The 14,275-nt window shown below is 62.7% G+C and overlaps 1 protein-coding gene across 1 annotated transcript in view; it reads left to right on the top strand.

The window, feature by feature from the left end:
* Window positions 1-14,184, top strand: part of LASP1 (LIM and SH3 protein 1) — a 34,669-nt gene extending 20,485 nt beyond the window's left edge. The window contains exons 4-7 of the mRNA XM_063354680.1: window positions 6,795-6,902; window positions 10,529-10,685; window positions 10,825-10,928; window positions 11,258-14,184. Coding sequence (XP_063210750.1) covers window positions 6,795-6,902; window positions 10,529-10,685; window positions 10,825-10,928; window positions 11,258-11,431 — 543 coding nt within the window. The 3' untranslated portion in view covers window positions 11,432-14,184. The remainder of the gene's footprint in view (window positions 1-6,794; window positions 6,903-10,528; window positions 10,686-10,824; window positions 10,929-11,257) is intronic.
* The last annotated feature ends 91 nt before the right edge of the window (window positions 14,185-14,275 follow it).

Here is a 14,275-nt window from a genome sequence, read left to right on the forward strand (position 1 = left end):
CCCTGAACCGTTGCTGTGAGCTTCGACGTTGCACAACTGCGGACGCGTGCCCGGAGCGCGCTGCGCTGGAGGAAAATGCATCCAGGGGCACTTTTGGCTTGAGTCAGCGTCTCTCAGGAGGGCACAGGATGTGGCAGCTCTTCTGGGAATCTATTTAATTTCGCTTTCCCTTTGGAAAGGGGCAAAAAGACCGCCCGGAGTGCTGTCAGCAAGGCGCGTTGGCTTAGCTCGGCAGCGTAACGGTGTCGGTCCTGGGCGGAGGGAGGACAGCACAGGATTTGCTGTATGTTTTCAGGGTGAGCCGTTCATTTTTCGGGGTCAGTGCACTCCTCTCTCCCTGCTGTGCTGCGAGAGATGCTGTGACCTTCCTTCCTTCTCTTGCCGGTAGCCTGAGAGTGCCAGGAGCTGAAAAGCAGATTGCATCCCACCGGAGGAGGAGAAGGAGGAGGAGGGGGAACCTCGGGACCCCACCTGTTAGAGAGAGCTGCTGGTGCCTGTGCAGCCGGCACCGAGTTTGGAAACCTCCCCTGTTGTAAGGTCTCTTCCTCGGAGCTGGTTGCCCAACAGCTCCCTGGCTTGCCCAAGCGCGGGTTGGCTCATGCTCAGGGCTCGGGCTAAGCCCGGGGCCGCCTTTGTGTTTCGCGGGGCGGTTCAAGGGACACGGTTGCTTTTCCATGGTAACAATCGAGATCGCGCTGCGCCGAGCGGTCTGGAGTCTCCAAGTGCTGTTTCTACAACGAATTCAGGCTCTTCATTAGTTGTTGCTTATTGAAGGAGACGCCGGGGAGGGACTGTGCTCCCTGCCTGGGCTTTTCTGCAGCGTTTTGGGGCTTCCAGCTCCTTGTGGTGCGCGGGAGGTGGCTGGAGGCAAAACCAGCTCCTTCCAGGGGAGGGGTGTCTTTATCCTATCAAGCCAGTCGCTACAGCTCAAACCCCAGCAGGAACCAGTGTCCCTGGGAGAGAAGCAGCCATGCCCAGCTCCCGGTGGTCTCCGGCACATCGGGGGCTGGAGCTGGGATAGCACAGGGCTGGAAGTGCCTTCCGCGCCCTCTTGGTCGCATGTCAGCACGTCAGAAGAGGGGCTGGGGGACAGGCAGGGTCTGCCGGACACCTGCACCCCACCTTTTCCGTGCTGGTTTCACACCAGGATGAGCTGCAAAGTAGGACTTTGAGTGGGAGGGAGATGGGGAGCCGGAGGGAGGGATGGGGAGCCGGGGGAGGGATGGGGAGCCGAGGGAGGGATGGGGAGCCAGAGGGAGGGATGGGGAGCTGGAGGAGGGATGGGGAGCCGGGGGAGGTAGGCTGGTAAAGCTGAACCAGGTGGAAACTGCCAGGCTGAAGCGCCGAAGCCCTGGGGAGGATAGATCCTAAACAGGCTTCAGATAAGATCTTAATTCCTTTCTGCCTTTGTTCTGCCTACAAAGGGAGTCTCCTGTTTTCCAAGCATTTGTATTTCTAGAAGCGCTCTAGCCAAAGCACTAGCAGCCGCTCTGGTTTATTGACAATCCCTCCTTACTAATTGCAGGAGCTGAGCAAACCCCTGGGGACGGGAATAGGTCGCTTCAGCCCTTCCAAAGCAGGCAGCGGGGTTCGGTCTCGCAAATTAACAGGATGAACTGGAGCTGAGACGGGGAAAGGCTTGTGGAGAAGGGCTCGCTGGCTCCGCTTTGCAGTGGTGACAGCCTGGCAGGAGGTCTTCTGCACTGCGGTTTGCCAGTTCAGGTGCCACCTGAAAAACGCGTCCCGGCCAACGCTGCTGGGACAGGCAGAGTTCTGCACGTGGGTCTGGGAATAAAATCCCCTGTGGAGAAAGATCAGGGTTGTGCGAACAGTCGTGCCTTCGGGCTGGCGTTTGCCTTTGGTCCTCGGCGCGAGGCTTCCCCGAGCGCGTGTCCCTCCGGAGGAGCCGTGGCCGGGAGCTGCAGCAGGAGAAGGGCGATGGCTGGGTCCGTGTCTGATTTCTGACCGGTGGAGGGTCGTTCCCTGGCAAGGAGACTGACGCTCCCCGGCAGTTTTGCCCATTCCCCTGGAGCAGAGCCCCCGCGGGGCTGGAGAGCCGCTGTCCTTGTGGATGACCCCGAGGAGGCTGATCCCGTATTTCCTCCCACCAAAAATACACCGGCTATCCACCCTGGTGTGACTGGAAGAGCCGGGGGCTCACCGGAGCCGCTGCCGGCGGCCGTGCCAAAGTGGGCACAGGGCGGCTGCGTGCCGAGCTGGAGCGGTTTCACGTTGCTCCCGATGCCTCCGCTATTTGCGTCTCCTGAGAAGGCGTCTTCTGTTCCGGTCACTGGTAGATGCTGGATAATGATGTCTTGTGCGGCTAAATGAGTCTCCAAAGTGACAGCTTTTACGCCTGCAGCCTTCTCTTACAGCCCACGCGCGGCAAGAAAATTGCAGGTTCCCGTCCCGCAGCTCCTCTTTCGAACTCTTAAAATGGGTGGGTTTGGGTGCAGCCCTTCCTGCCGGAGGGTGGAGGCTCCCGTGGTGTGGGAGACAGGTCCCCGTCTCCTGTCCCTCCCGTGGCTGTCACCCCGGGGGGGATGCGGACACAAGGAGGGTTTAATGTGCTTGAGCTGAGACCTGCAAGGGGCTGTGGTGGCGAAGGATCACAACGTGTCGGATAACACGCGGGTGCACGCGTTGTCACTCTCCTTCCTATCACGGTGGGAACAATTCCTTTGGGGAAATTAATTGTGGATCCCATTTTTTTTAGTATTATTACAGGATGGGGTGTGGATACGGCACTGCCGGCGTCGCTCCGCTCTCTGGCACAGCGTGTGGATGAGAGGCGGCTCCGAGCCGGAGCGGCGGGAGCGGGGCTGGGGGCTGGTGGGCTCGGCGGGAGCGATGGCTGTCTGCAGCCCCGTGAAAGCGCGGCGGGATGCACCCAACCGTGCGCTCCTGTCCCTCCTTGTCACCCGGGGTCACCTGCGCTCCGGTTTCCCAGGGAGCAGGACCCCGGGAGCGTGGCTGGAGCAAGGATTCCTGCCTCTCCAAGGGCAGCCTGTGGGATTTCTCCATGGCGGGTGGTCGCAGCTCACCTCTCCCCACCCAGCACTGCCTGCCCCATCCCCTGCCTCCCTGACCCCCTGCCCCCCTGCCCCATCCCCTGCCTGCCCCCATCCCCTGCCTCCCTGACCCCCTGCCCCCATCCCCTGCCTCCCCGACCCCCTGCCCCATCCCCTGCCTGTCCCAGCCCGGTGCCCATATAAGGGCAGGGAGAAGCTGAAAAGCGCCTTGTCTGAGCGTTTCCTCCCTCCTTTCCGGCCTTTTCACCCAGCCCCGCCGATGGCTGCAGCCCGCCGGGACCCGGCCGCTCTCCGCCGAAGCCAGGAAGGGCCGTGGATCCTGTTAAATTACAGCGGGGACAGTATCTGCCTCGTGGTCGCCCTTGCTTCCTCCCAGCATCGCCCCCACGCTCGCACCGTGCTCTGATTTCCGTGGCCGGGTGTGCCGGCGGGCAGGAACCCCATTTGGCTGCGAGAAACAGCCTTGGACACGTGTTTTGGGGTAGACCTGCCCCCAGGTACCAGCATCGTCCCCCACCACCCCTGGGTCAGGTCCCCCCCGCCGTCAGGCATCCCTGTGCGGCAGGTTTTTAGGGCCAAGTTCCTGCATCCTGAATGTTGGAGGGGTAAATAAAACAAGGAAGATGGAGGGGGACGGATTTAGGAGGGTAAAAATACAGAAGTTATCAGAGGAAGTGCTTAGGCTTCTTGCTCGTTGGCTCTTTATCTTTCTAGCCTGGATTTCTTGCATCTCCTCAAGTTGCGCATTCGTGGCCGGTGCCGGTGTCACCTCCCCGGGGCCGGCTGTGCCGGGGGCTGCGGGAAGAACCCGCTTCTCGCGAGCAGCAGCTCCGGGCACAACGGCGGGGCCAGCATCCCCGAGATCTCAAGGAAAACAGCCTTTATTGAGAGCGGAGCGGGTGAAGGACGACCGCAGCCCCTCTGCCCGCCCGTCGCGGGGGCTGACTCACCCCCTGCCTGCCCGTGTGTCACAGGCTTCACGGCGCCGCTCGGGTGACCTTTGGTTCCTCGTGCCCCATGGTTAACACCTCGGGGCTGCTCCTTCCTCATCGGTGATGTTCAAGATACGTTCTTTAACCCAGCTAGCCAAAGTTGGGTTTGTTTTTTTTTTCCCTCTGCCTCTTATTGCTTCAAGGAAAAGGAGACTTCTGCCTTGAAATCGGTCTCTTGTGTTGCTCCGATGCGCTTGGGCGTCTCAGTTGTATTAATATCCTCCCAGGGTGGACTCTGCAGCCTGGTTCGTTAAGCCTCTGCTTTCTAATGTCGCATTGGAGTTAGAAATCTAACGTGCCTCATAGATGGTAGCATCTATCTAAGGGTGTCTGTGACACCCCGTGGCTATGAAGAAGGGGCGAGGGGCTCTGCCGGCCTTTCAGAGCTTGGGTTTCTCCTGGCTTGCGGGATAAGCTGCCTTTGCAAGCAGAGCACCGAGCTCTGCGGTATCTTCACCGCTATAACCCATGTGGCCAGTGGCGAGCTCTTCGTGTGCCCGCTGGTCCCGCCGCAGAGCTGGTGTCCGGCGTCCCCTCCTGCTCCAGACTGAACCCTCCAAGCCGCGGGTTCTGCAAAATGGAAACCGTGGTGCCTCGTTTTCCCCTGGAAACCTCTTTTTTCCTGTGTTGTTCTGGACCGGAGAGGGGGCAGGACCCGCTCTATGCTCTGCTGCTTGCCCACAGCTCCAGCTCCGGCACCAGAGGGGTTTGACCCGGGCACATCGATGTCACCCAGATGCTGCCTGCGCTGCCTGGTTCCGCTCAGGAGCCGGGCACGGCCACCGGAGAGCCCAGATGGCAGCAGAGGTGTGTCTTGGCTTCTCCAGAAGACACTATAAAAAGTTTGGCAGCCTTTCCCGAAAGGTGTTTCCAGGCCCAGCTGGACGCGCCGTCTGGATGGGAGGCAAATACGTGCGGGCTGAAGGAGCGTCTCCGTAGGAGTGTGTGTGGCGGGGAGAAATCGGCTCTCTCCTGCCTCCCCCGCGCTGCTGCCGCGTCTCTGCCTCCGAGCTTCATCCTGGCTCTGCACGTGAGCGTGGCGCCAGTCCGCAAGCATCCCGCAAGCTCTTCCTTCGCGGGGCCAGCCTGGCTTCCCCTTCCTCCGGCCGGCCGGCTGCGGGACGGGAAGGGTCACGGGAGGCTGCCGGCGCCCGGCCCCGGTGCTCGGTGGAGCGTTTCCCGCTCCTGCGGCGGGAGGGAGCGGTGCATCGGCTGCGCTCCCACCCTGCTCCACCCAAGGCGGCTCCTGCTCCCCTTCTCACAGAACCGTCTGGGGTGGAAGGGACCTTTCAGACCATGGAGTCCAACCATCAACCCAGCACCGCCCAAACCCCCACTACCCCATGTCCCCCAGCACCGCGTCTGCCCGGCTTTTAAATCCCTCCAGGGATGGCGACTCCACCGCTGCCCTGGGCAGCCTCTTCCAGTACTTGACAACCCTTTCTGTGAAGAATTTTTTCCTAATATCCAATCTAAGCCTCCCCACCGCCGGCAGCTCTGCCCCCTCTGCCCCCCACCTCCCACCGGCCGGGGGTGGGCGAGCATCAGCCCCCCGTGGCACACACGGAGCCAGGCTGCGGCGTCTGCCCGTGATGGCTGCACGGGGACCCTGGGGTTTGATCTGCTCGCATGAGAGCCGGTGGTGACCATTTCATTTTGGCGCTGACATCCAGCGGTCCGCAGCGCACAAGGCGAGCTCCAGAGCAGGCGAGTCCCTGGGAAGGGCAGCTTTGGCTGCAACGAGAGCCCCTAAAGGCTTTTTCCTCCCCAGATGGGCAGAGGCAGCTCCCGACAGCCATCGGTGCAGGGGCAGGTCCTCGCAGAGAGGATGGAGGAGGTCAGGGCATCTCTCCGCTCGTCTCATTCCCCCCGTGATGAAAACAGGGCGTCTTTCTGGCCGCTGGGATGTGAACGTCAGCCAAGCCAGCCCCTGTGTCGGGGCAGGCCGGGCAGCTGGGCGCTGTTTCCTTCCCCCCCAGAGCCGCCGAGGCAGCCGTTGGGTTTCAGCCTCTGCAGAAGCTGCTTCTGCTTCTGGGTGACTGGGGTGGGAGCAGCGGGGACCGGGGACCGGCAGCCCCCGGGCTGGGGAACACATCGGGGCCGGGGCCGTGTTCGCTCCCTCCTGGGAGAGCTGGATGCTCCAGTCCTAAAGCTGTGTAGAGCTATATTTAAAAAAAAAAAAAAAAAAAAGAAATAAAAGAGAAAAAAAAGGAAAGAAAACCGGGACTTTTCAGCTGCTGGGTGTGATGGGAAGGGCTGCTGGTGTCAGTGTCTGGCAAACAGAAATGAGGATGCTTGTGTTTTGCCGGCCTCCACCCTCCACGCTCCGGTTTCGTTATGGCCACCTGGGTGTATTCCTTCCCGGAGGTGGCTGAATGTCCCCTGGCGTGGAAACGCGCTGGGGCGGGTGTCGCTCAGAAAACCCCCGGGGCTCTCAAGCGGGCAGCAGCCCTGCGGCCCGTGACCTGGGCACACCGGTAGCCCATGGGAAATCCAAAGCAAATCCGAGTCACCCCGACCCCTGCCGAAAGAGAAACAAGATCAGCAGATGCATAGGAAGCTGTTTGTGCGTCCCAGCTCTCGGCAGTACCCCGTTTTGCTATTACTGGATACGCCGGGGGGGTCTCCTGAGCAAGGCAGAGACCCGGTTAGAAAGCTGCTGCATCTCATGAAGCGCGTGGGTCGCGGGGAGGGTCTGCTGCTGAATCCAGCTGCTGTGCGTGGCAGCTTTCCCCGTGTTCAAATCTGCTTTTTTGTCCTTTGTACCCAGATTCGCTACAAGGAGGAATTTGAGAAGAACAAGGGGAAAGGCTTCAGCGTGGTGGCTGACACCCCGGAGCTGCAGAGAATCAAGAAGACTCAGGATCAGATCAGCAACGTGAGTAGCTTCTAATCTCTGCGTGTGATATTGCCGTGACCTTCCTCCCGCCCGGGGGGGGCTCTGCCTCTGCGGCCCAGAGCGGCCCCGCGCTCCGCCGGCTGCGGGCGAGCAGGATCGGGAAAGCCTGGCAGCGTGAATTCTCCAAGCCCCTTTCCAACCCCGGGCATCTCGTCACCCTCTTGCACCTCTCCCGGCTCCTCCGTGCTGGCAGCCGGATCCAGAGGGGGATCCGACTCCTTCACTTCTCCCGAGGTGCTCGAGTCCACGTGGGCTGTGAGAAGCAGGGAGGGGAGCGGCAGAGAGGGGCGTTCGGCGGGGGCAGGTGTGGAGCCGGGGCAGATGTGGACCAGGAGCAGTCCCATCCGTCCCTGCTTGTCACCGTAACCCACAGCGTGGCAGCACTGCGGGGTCCGGCTGGTGGGGGACAGCCCCTCCGGTCCCGTCCCTCTTGCGCTCTCTCTGGCTCCTGTTTGTGCATGGAAGCCCCGGCCGAAGGCACACCTCTTCCTCCCGTCCCTTCGCAGCTGTGGCTGTCCTCTGCCCGGCTCCGCTTGCCTTGACCCCTCCTGGTTCCGGCAAAGCCCTCTCCGGCTCTCCGGCTCTCCGGGAGCGTTTGCTGCAGCTGCTGTCGGTTTGTGCTGAGCCTGCGCGCGGTCCCCGGCGTCCCACCACCTGCTGCCACCAGCCCCGAGGGTGGGACAGGCAACGTCACCCGCTTTCCTACCTACAGCCCGCACCCCGCGGCGGCGGCTGCGCCAGGGCAGCCTTGCGGGGAGCTCCTCGGGGTCCCTTCGGCCAAGCACAGCTTCCCTCCTGCCTCGATGGCGGGGTTCCTGGGGGCCGTGCACAGCAGCATCCCTGTCCTCCCTTGACCTTGTGGAAGGGGAGCTCTGTCCTTGCGTCTGCAAGAGACCCAGACCCTCCATTTCGGAAAATTACGTTAAAAGCATGCCCAAGGTCGGCGGCAGCTGGCCCGGCAGCTTGCGCTTCACCCGGCGGCCTCCATCCATGGTCCGTGTCCAGGTGCTGGTGGTGGGTACGTGGCAGACGTGGAGGTCCGTGCGTTGCCATGGTGAAGGAGGAGGATGCACGCTCGCACGTACAGCTGCGGCACCGGCTGCGTCAGACGGGGGGTATCGCTGTCCCCGGCCCCAAACTCGCCCCGGCGCTCCCAGGCGCAGGGAGCCCGCAATAGCATCCGCCTTCAGCAGAACGCAGGGAGTTAATTAACCTTTAGCCGCTGGTGAAAGTCACGCCGTTCCTTATCGGAGAGCAGGAGGCAGGGCTGGGAAAGGCTGGTTTCTGCCTGCCTGGAGCGCGGCTTTGCACGGAGAGGCTCTTGGGCGCCCGCTCCACTGGCGGCTCCTGGGAGCTTCTCCCCGCTCCGAGCCCCGCAGCGCCCCGAGCTGCTCTCGCTTTTCCATCCCGCGGCATCCCCACCCTGGGGACAAAGCCCCGGGGACGGGGGGAGGGCTGCTGTCTGCTCCCCCCGGGGGTGTCCATGGAAGGAGGGTCTGGGCTTGCAGGAATACAGGCAGAGGGAGGATGGTGGCCGTGCCCGCAGCCGGGGCTCGTACGCACACAAGCGCCCCCCCACACCCCCACATCCCCCCCCCAGAATGCCCAGCAGGGCGGGAGGAGGTTGTTTATTCCCTCTTCTGATCCCATGGTGCGGTTCTCTGGCAAATCCTGGTCTCCACTGGGGGCGGGGGGGGCTGGGGGTTATCCACCCACCAAACCCCGGCACAGCCAGGGCTGGGGAAGGCTCTTCCCGCTTGGGAAATGGGACTGGAGGGAAGGTTTTTCCCTGGGGGCGGCTTCTCGGTGGGGTCTGAGCTGGCAGGAGACGAGCGCTGCTTCCCTGCCGTGGTCTTTGTTAAGCACCGCTCTTTTTTTTTTTTTTTTTTTTTTTTTTTTTGAGACAATCTGGAGGTTTGGGGGGCATTAAATAGCGCAGCAGAGAGATGAGACCAGCCCGTGTCCTTCTGCTCGCCCCCCCCGCCCCCCCCACCTTCACCCTCTCCCCGCCACCACAGCAGTTTTCCGCAGCGTCCCCGGGGCCATCCGGCTCCCGCCTGGGCTTGCGGTGACCCAGTTCACCAAGACACAGGAACAAACCCAATCCCGGCAGAAAGCCCGGCTCGGCTGGCAGGGCTTCGCTCCCGGGGGTGGGGGCACCCAGCACGCCAGCGCTCGCTGGGCTCCCGGCCCTCCCCAGCACGGGGGTGCCCCTATCCAGGCTCGGCGGAGGGGGCCGGTACGGTCCTGCACATGGGGAAAACCCTCCTGGGGACGGAGCCGTGCAAAGCCTGAGCCCCCCAGCGCCGGGGACGGGGGCAGAGAGCCTGGCAGGGCTCCCCGCGGCGGCGGGGGGAGCGGGGTGCTCCCCTCGGGGTGCTCTTCTTCCCGGGGAAAGGGGGGGGCTCTGCCTCCCGCCCCTGCGGGGAGCCTGCTGCAGGGCCCTTCAGTAAATAACTGTTTAACCGGCAGCCAAATGGGCTCCAGGTGCTTTCCGATGGCGGTGTGTTCATTAACACAAGTGGCTATTAATTTTCACGCCCACGCCCGGGCGGCTGGGTTAACCCTCCCCTCCTGCCCGCTGCGGGGGGGCCGCTCTGCGTGGCCGGGGGGGCGGCTCAGCGCGACGCAGCCGGGGTGTTTGGTGGTGTCTGCTTTGAGTCCCCTCGAAAGGGGAGCCCCCTGGCCCCCTCACGCTGCAGTTACAGAGCGATCCGGGGGCAGATCATAGAACCATAGGGGTCGGCAGGGCCCTCTGGAGACCACCCAGTCCCACCCCCGGCCAGAGCAGGGTCCCCCAGAGCAGGTGGCACAGGAACGCAGCCAGGCGGGGTTGGAATGTCTCCAGAGACGGAGACTCCCCCACCTCTCTGGGCAGCCTGTGCCAGGGCTCTGCCACCCTCACAGCAAAGAAGTTCCTCCTCCTGTTGAGATGGAACTTCCCAGGGGCAAGTTTGTGCCCGTTACCCCTTCTCCTGTCCCCGGGCACCACTGAGAAGAGCCTGGCCCCATCCTCCTGACACCCCCCCTTGAAGTATTTATAAGCGTTGATAAGATCCCCCCTCAGCCGTCTTTTTTCCAGGCTGAAGAGCCCCAGATTCCTCAGCCTTTTGACGCTGGAGCGGTTCCTCCACGGCAGCCGCCGTACCCGGCCGTGGGCTGGGGAGTTACGCGGCAAACTCGACGTGTGCCGGGGCTGGGAGCGGGGGGCTTCCGAAAGGTGTTTTTTTGCCCTGTGCTCCTGCAGCCTGGGGGCTTGGGGGGGCCTGGTCTCGAATCTCACCCGCGACTGGGAAAAATTGCGTATCCCACCCATGGGACACTTAAACCTTCTCCTTTCCTGTGCCACAAACGGGTCTGAGCAAACGTCTCTGGGGAGCTGGGTGGGGAAGAAACCCCCTGGGGCCGCTGGGGGGGCTGTGAGAGGGCTGATGTTGAGTCCTTGGTGGCAAAAAGGGGAGCTGGGAGGAGGGGAAGGAGGTTGCTGGCGCTGAAGGGCTGCAGGAGCTGCTGCCATCGCCGGGGTCCCGGCTCAGCCTCGGGGCCGGCGCTGCAGGGCTGTCCCAGCCGCGCTCTCACCTCTCCGTCCTCTCCCGGCGCCGTAGATAAAATACCACGAAGAATTCGAGAGGAGCAGGATGGGCCCGAGTCCCAGCGAGGGCGCCGAGCCGGAGCGCAGGAACTCCCAGGAGAGCAGCAATTACCGCAGACCCGCGGAGCAGCAGCAGCAGCCGCCTCACCACGTCCAGCCCAGCAACCCAGGTGAGCGGGGGGCTGCGGGCACACGCTTTTGCCGTGGGTGTCACAAGCTGGGGCAGCAGCCGGTTCTTCGCGAGGGGCTTTGCGCGTCCCCCCGGGTCCCAGCTCCGGCTCACGGACCCGTCTTTCCCCCCCCCGCCAGTCTACCAGCAGCAGCAGCAGCAGCCACCATCGTCTCAGTCCTACGGCTACAAGGAGCCCGCGGCACCAGCCTCGACGCAGCGCAACGCTCCTTCTGCAGGGGGGGTGAGTACAGCCCAGGGGCCACCCCGACAGCAGCCCCCCGGTTTCCACCCCCCCGAGGGTCGGGGTTTGCCCCGCTTGCTCCCCACCCCTGTGCGGGGAGAAGCAGGTTTTGAAGGGGCTGGCGGGTGTAACGCTGGGTGCCTGCTTTCTGCTTCCCACGAGTACGCTGGCACCAGCAGCCCTGTGTCGGGCGAAAACCTCCTGCATCCTGCACAGCCCTCGGGGGGGGCTCGGCGGGGCTCCTTGACCCCCCCGGATGGCAGCTCTGCCCGTCTGGGGCAGGGCACGGGGAGGGTCTGTGCCCGCTGACCCCTCTCTCCCCCCCACAGAAGCGTTTCCGCGCCGTCTACGATTATAACGCGGCCGACGAAGACGAGGTCTCCTTCCAGGACGGCGACACCATCATCAACGTGCAGCAGATCGATGATGGATGGATGTACGGCACGGTGGAGCGCACGGGCGACACGGGCATGCTCCCTGCCAACTACGTGGAGGCCATCTGAGCCGCGGGAGGGGACGGGGCGCGTGGCCGACGGCCGAGCCCCCCCCCCGTGTGTGTGTGTGTGTGCGCGTGTCTCTCTCTGCCCCAGCATCCCTTATCCCGCGTGCTCTGCCGGCGCCCGCCGGAGCCGCGTCCTGACATCTCGGTTACTCTGTGTTTCTGCAGCCGCCTCCGGTTTCTCTTGCCAATTTAGCTTTGTTCTAGCTCTGTCGGGACTGAGGGACTATCCGCAAGGGATGGTGGGGGCTCGAGAGACCAAAACGCTGCAGCTTTCCTTCTCCTTCGGTCTCCCTCCTCTCTAGCCCTCTCGGCGTTTCCTGGCTGGGGGAAGCAGCCGGAGTCGCCGGGACGCCCGCAAAGGGAGGGGGAGACCATCTGTTAGGACCAAATTCCCCCAGCGCTGGCGGGGATGGGCAGAGGGCGGCGATGTCTGCGCGACGAGGTGAGGGATGCTCGTCCCCAGGGCATCCCTGACGGGAGGGACGGGCCCTGCATCGCTCTGGCTCATCCCGTTGCTTCTCCCGGCTCCTCTGCGCGGCGTTTCCATTCAGTCTTTGTTCCCTTCAGTCCTCGAGACAGAAAAACATTCGCAGTTAAAATCTTAAAATCTTTCTTTCTCCTTGGGATTCAGAGCGGCTGCTCTGGACAGCCCTGGAAGCGGCTCTTGCTGCTTCTCCCTCGGGCTCTGGCTGCCTCTTCCCACCTCCCCCGTCCCCCCGGGGCCACGCCGGGGCTCTGCTGCTGCCAGCAAAGGAGTAGCCGCCGCCTGGCTTCACCCGGAGGCTGCCGCTCCCGCTCGAGGGCTGGAGATGGGCCGGGCTCCCCGCTCCCCGGCGCTGGGGGGGAGGCACTGCCACACCGAGACCTCACGTCCCCCCCGGCAGCTCCGGCTTTCTGCCTCTGGGCCAGGGTCTGGGCGTCCCCTGGGCCCCACGCGCCGGGGCAGCCTCTTCCTCTTGGCAGCGGTCGCTCCCCACGTTCACCCAGAATCTTCCTGCCTTTCTCTTGCCGCTTGCGGGGCTTTAGGGACCCTCCTGCGCCCTCCACCTGCCGGGTAGACTGTGGGGGGAGCTGGCGGGATCAGCCCCCATCCCTGCGCCTATTCTGAGCCACGTGTGAAAGATCCTCCCCCCGCTGCCACCGCGCTGGGCGACGTCCTGGGTGACTGTCCCCTCCGGCAGCTCGGCCGCGAGTGGCAGAGCCCAGGCTTTGGCACCCTGGGCCACCCTGCACCTCTCGCTGGTCCCCCGCGGCGGTGGCTTTTGGGGCCAGCGCCGAGTTGGGATCACGTCGTGGACCAAAATCTCAAAGCACATCCCTGTCCCCTTCCCTTTTGGGCTCCCAAGGTCCCAGAGCTGGGCGGGGGCAGGTGTAACTGGAAGCCTGTGCGGGATGGCAGGAGCGGGATGCTCGGAGATGCTGGGCGTTGGACAGCAGTGACGCCTTCGTGCTGCCTCCGGCATTCCCACTGCCCCACGCCACAGCCACCGGGCCACCGGAGGGGACCATCCCCGTGCCGGCCTGCTGGGGGGGCTTTGGCTGTGCCGCACCATGGGGCTAGGATGCTTCCAAGGGGAAGCTGCTGCCGTTGCCATTCCCAAGGGAAAAGAGGGAATCTAGGGACCAAAGCGGCCGAGTTGAGACATTCCTTGGCTCTCCTGGGGGACGTGTCTTTGGGGACGGTCTCATGGAGGGGGAGAGGGTCCCACCGCCTTGTGCTTGCCGTCCCCTTTCTCAAAACGCTGGGGGCTGTGGGGCTGGTTGGTGGCCGGTGCCGGGGTTGGGGTGGCCGGAGTCGGGGGCTGCTGGAGCCAACGCTGTTCTGGTGGTGGTGGGGGGGTTGTCCTGGCAGGGCAGAGACCCCCCCCAGGGATGGCATGACCGGGGGAGAGGGGAGCGTTTTGCTCCTGGCTCGTTCCCCAGGTGGCTCGTTCCTGGCTCGTTCCCCAGGTGGGACGGGAGAGGGGGGAGTGTGATGGGGATTCTGGCACCGTCCTCCCCTTTGGGTGAAAAGGGGCCCCCAGGAGCAGCCAGGGTGGGCTTCACGGGATGGGAATCCCGGTTGGTGCTAAAACGAGCGAGCACAAGAGCAGGGGAGAGGGGGCGGCCGGGCAGGGGGGGGTCTTCGTCCGCCTGCTCATCCTCTTCTTAATCACGTTCTTGTCTGGGAGGCGGGGGCGGGGAGTCTCAATGTGAATAAACCATTTTTTTAATGGACCAAATAACACAGGCAGTTACGTTTTGGTATACAGACCTTTTTTTAATGCTACCTTGAAACCATTGTCCTAATTCTCCCCTCCCGCACCCTGCCCCTTCTCCCCTGCCATGGGAAACAAACCTCTTACTGCTTGATTTCTGCCTTTTCTCTCGACTTATGCACTTTTTTGCCTTTTTTCATAGCTGAAAAGCACCTAAACCTGTATTTAAAATAAATAAATAAATAAAATAGTAAAAAAAAAAAAAAAAAAGGAAAAATTAAAAGCTAAATTGCTTCTCATCACGTGTAAAATAGACCTCGTCCATCCCAGCTTCCCCGGTTGCGTCTCGGTGCTGAGCTTAGAACGTGTTTTCTTCCGGATCCGTCGCTTGATTGGGGTTTGTCCTTGTGTACTCCTTCCCGTCGGGTTGAGCACCCACCAATAAAAAAAAAATAAAAGCATTATTTGGCCTTTTTAACCCAACCATCGAATGGAACAAACCAACCGATTCTCTTCCTGGTTTACTCGAATTAAAAATAAAAGTATAATTTTTACCTGCCGATTGTGCCGGGGTTTGATTGCGGTCGCTTTTCCTGCCATTTTCCTGCTCCCTTGGGAGACGGTGGGGAGCTGGGGGCTGGGGAGGG

The sequence above is a fragment of the Chroicocephalus ridibundus genome, chromosome 17 (genome assembly GCF_963924245.1).
Source record: "Chroicocephalus ridibundus chromosome 17, bChrRid1.1, whole genome shotgun sequence".
Classification (NCBI taxonomy): Eukaryota; Metazoa; Chordata; class Aves; order Charadriiformes; family Laridae; genus Chroicocephalus; species Chroicocephalus ridibundus.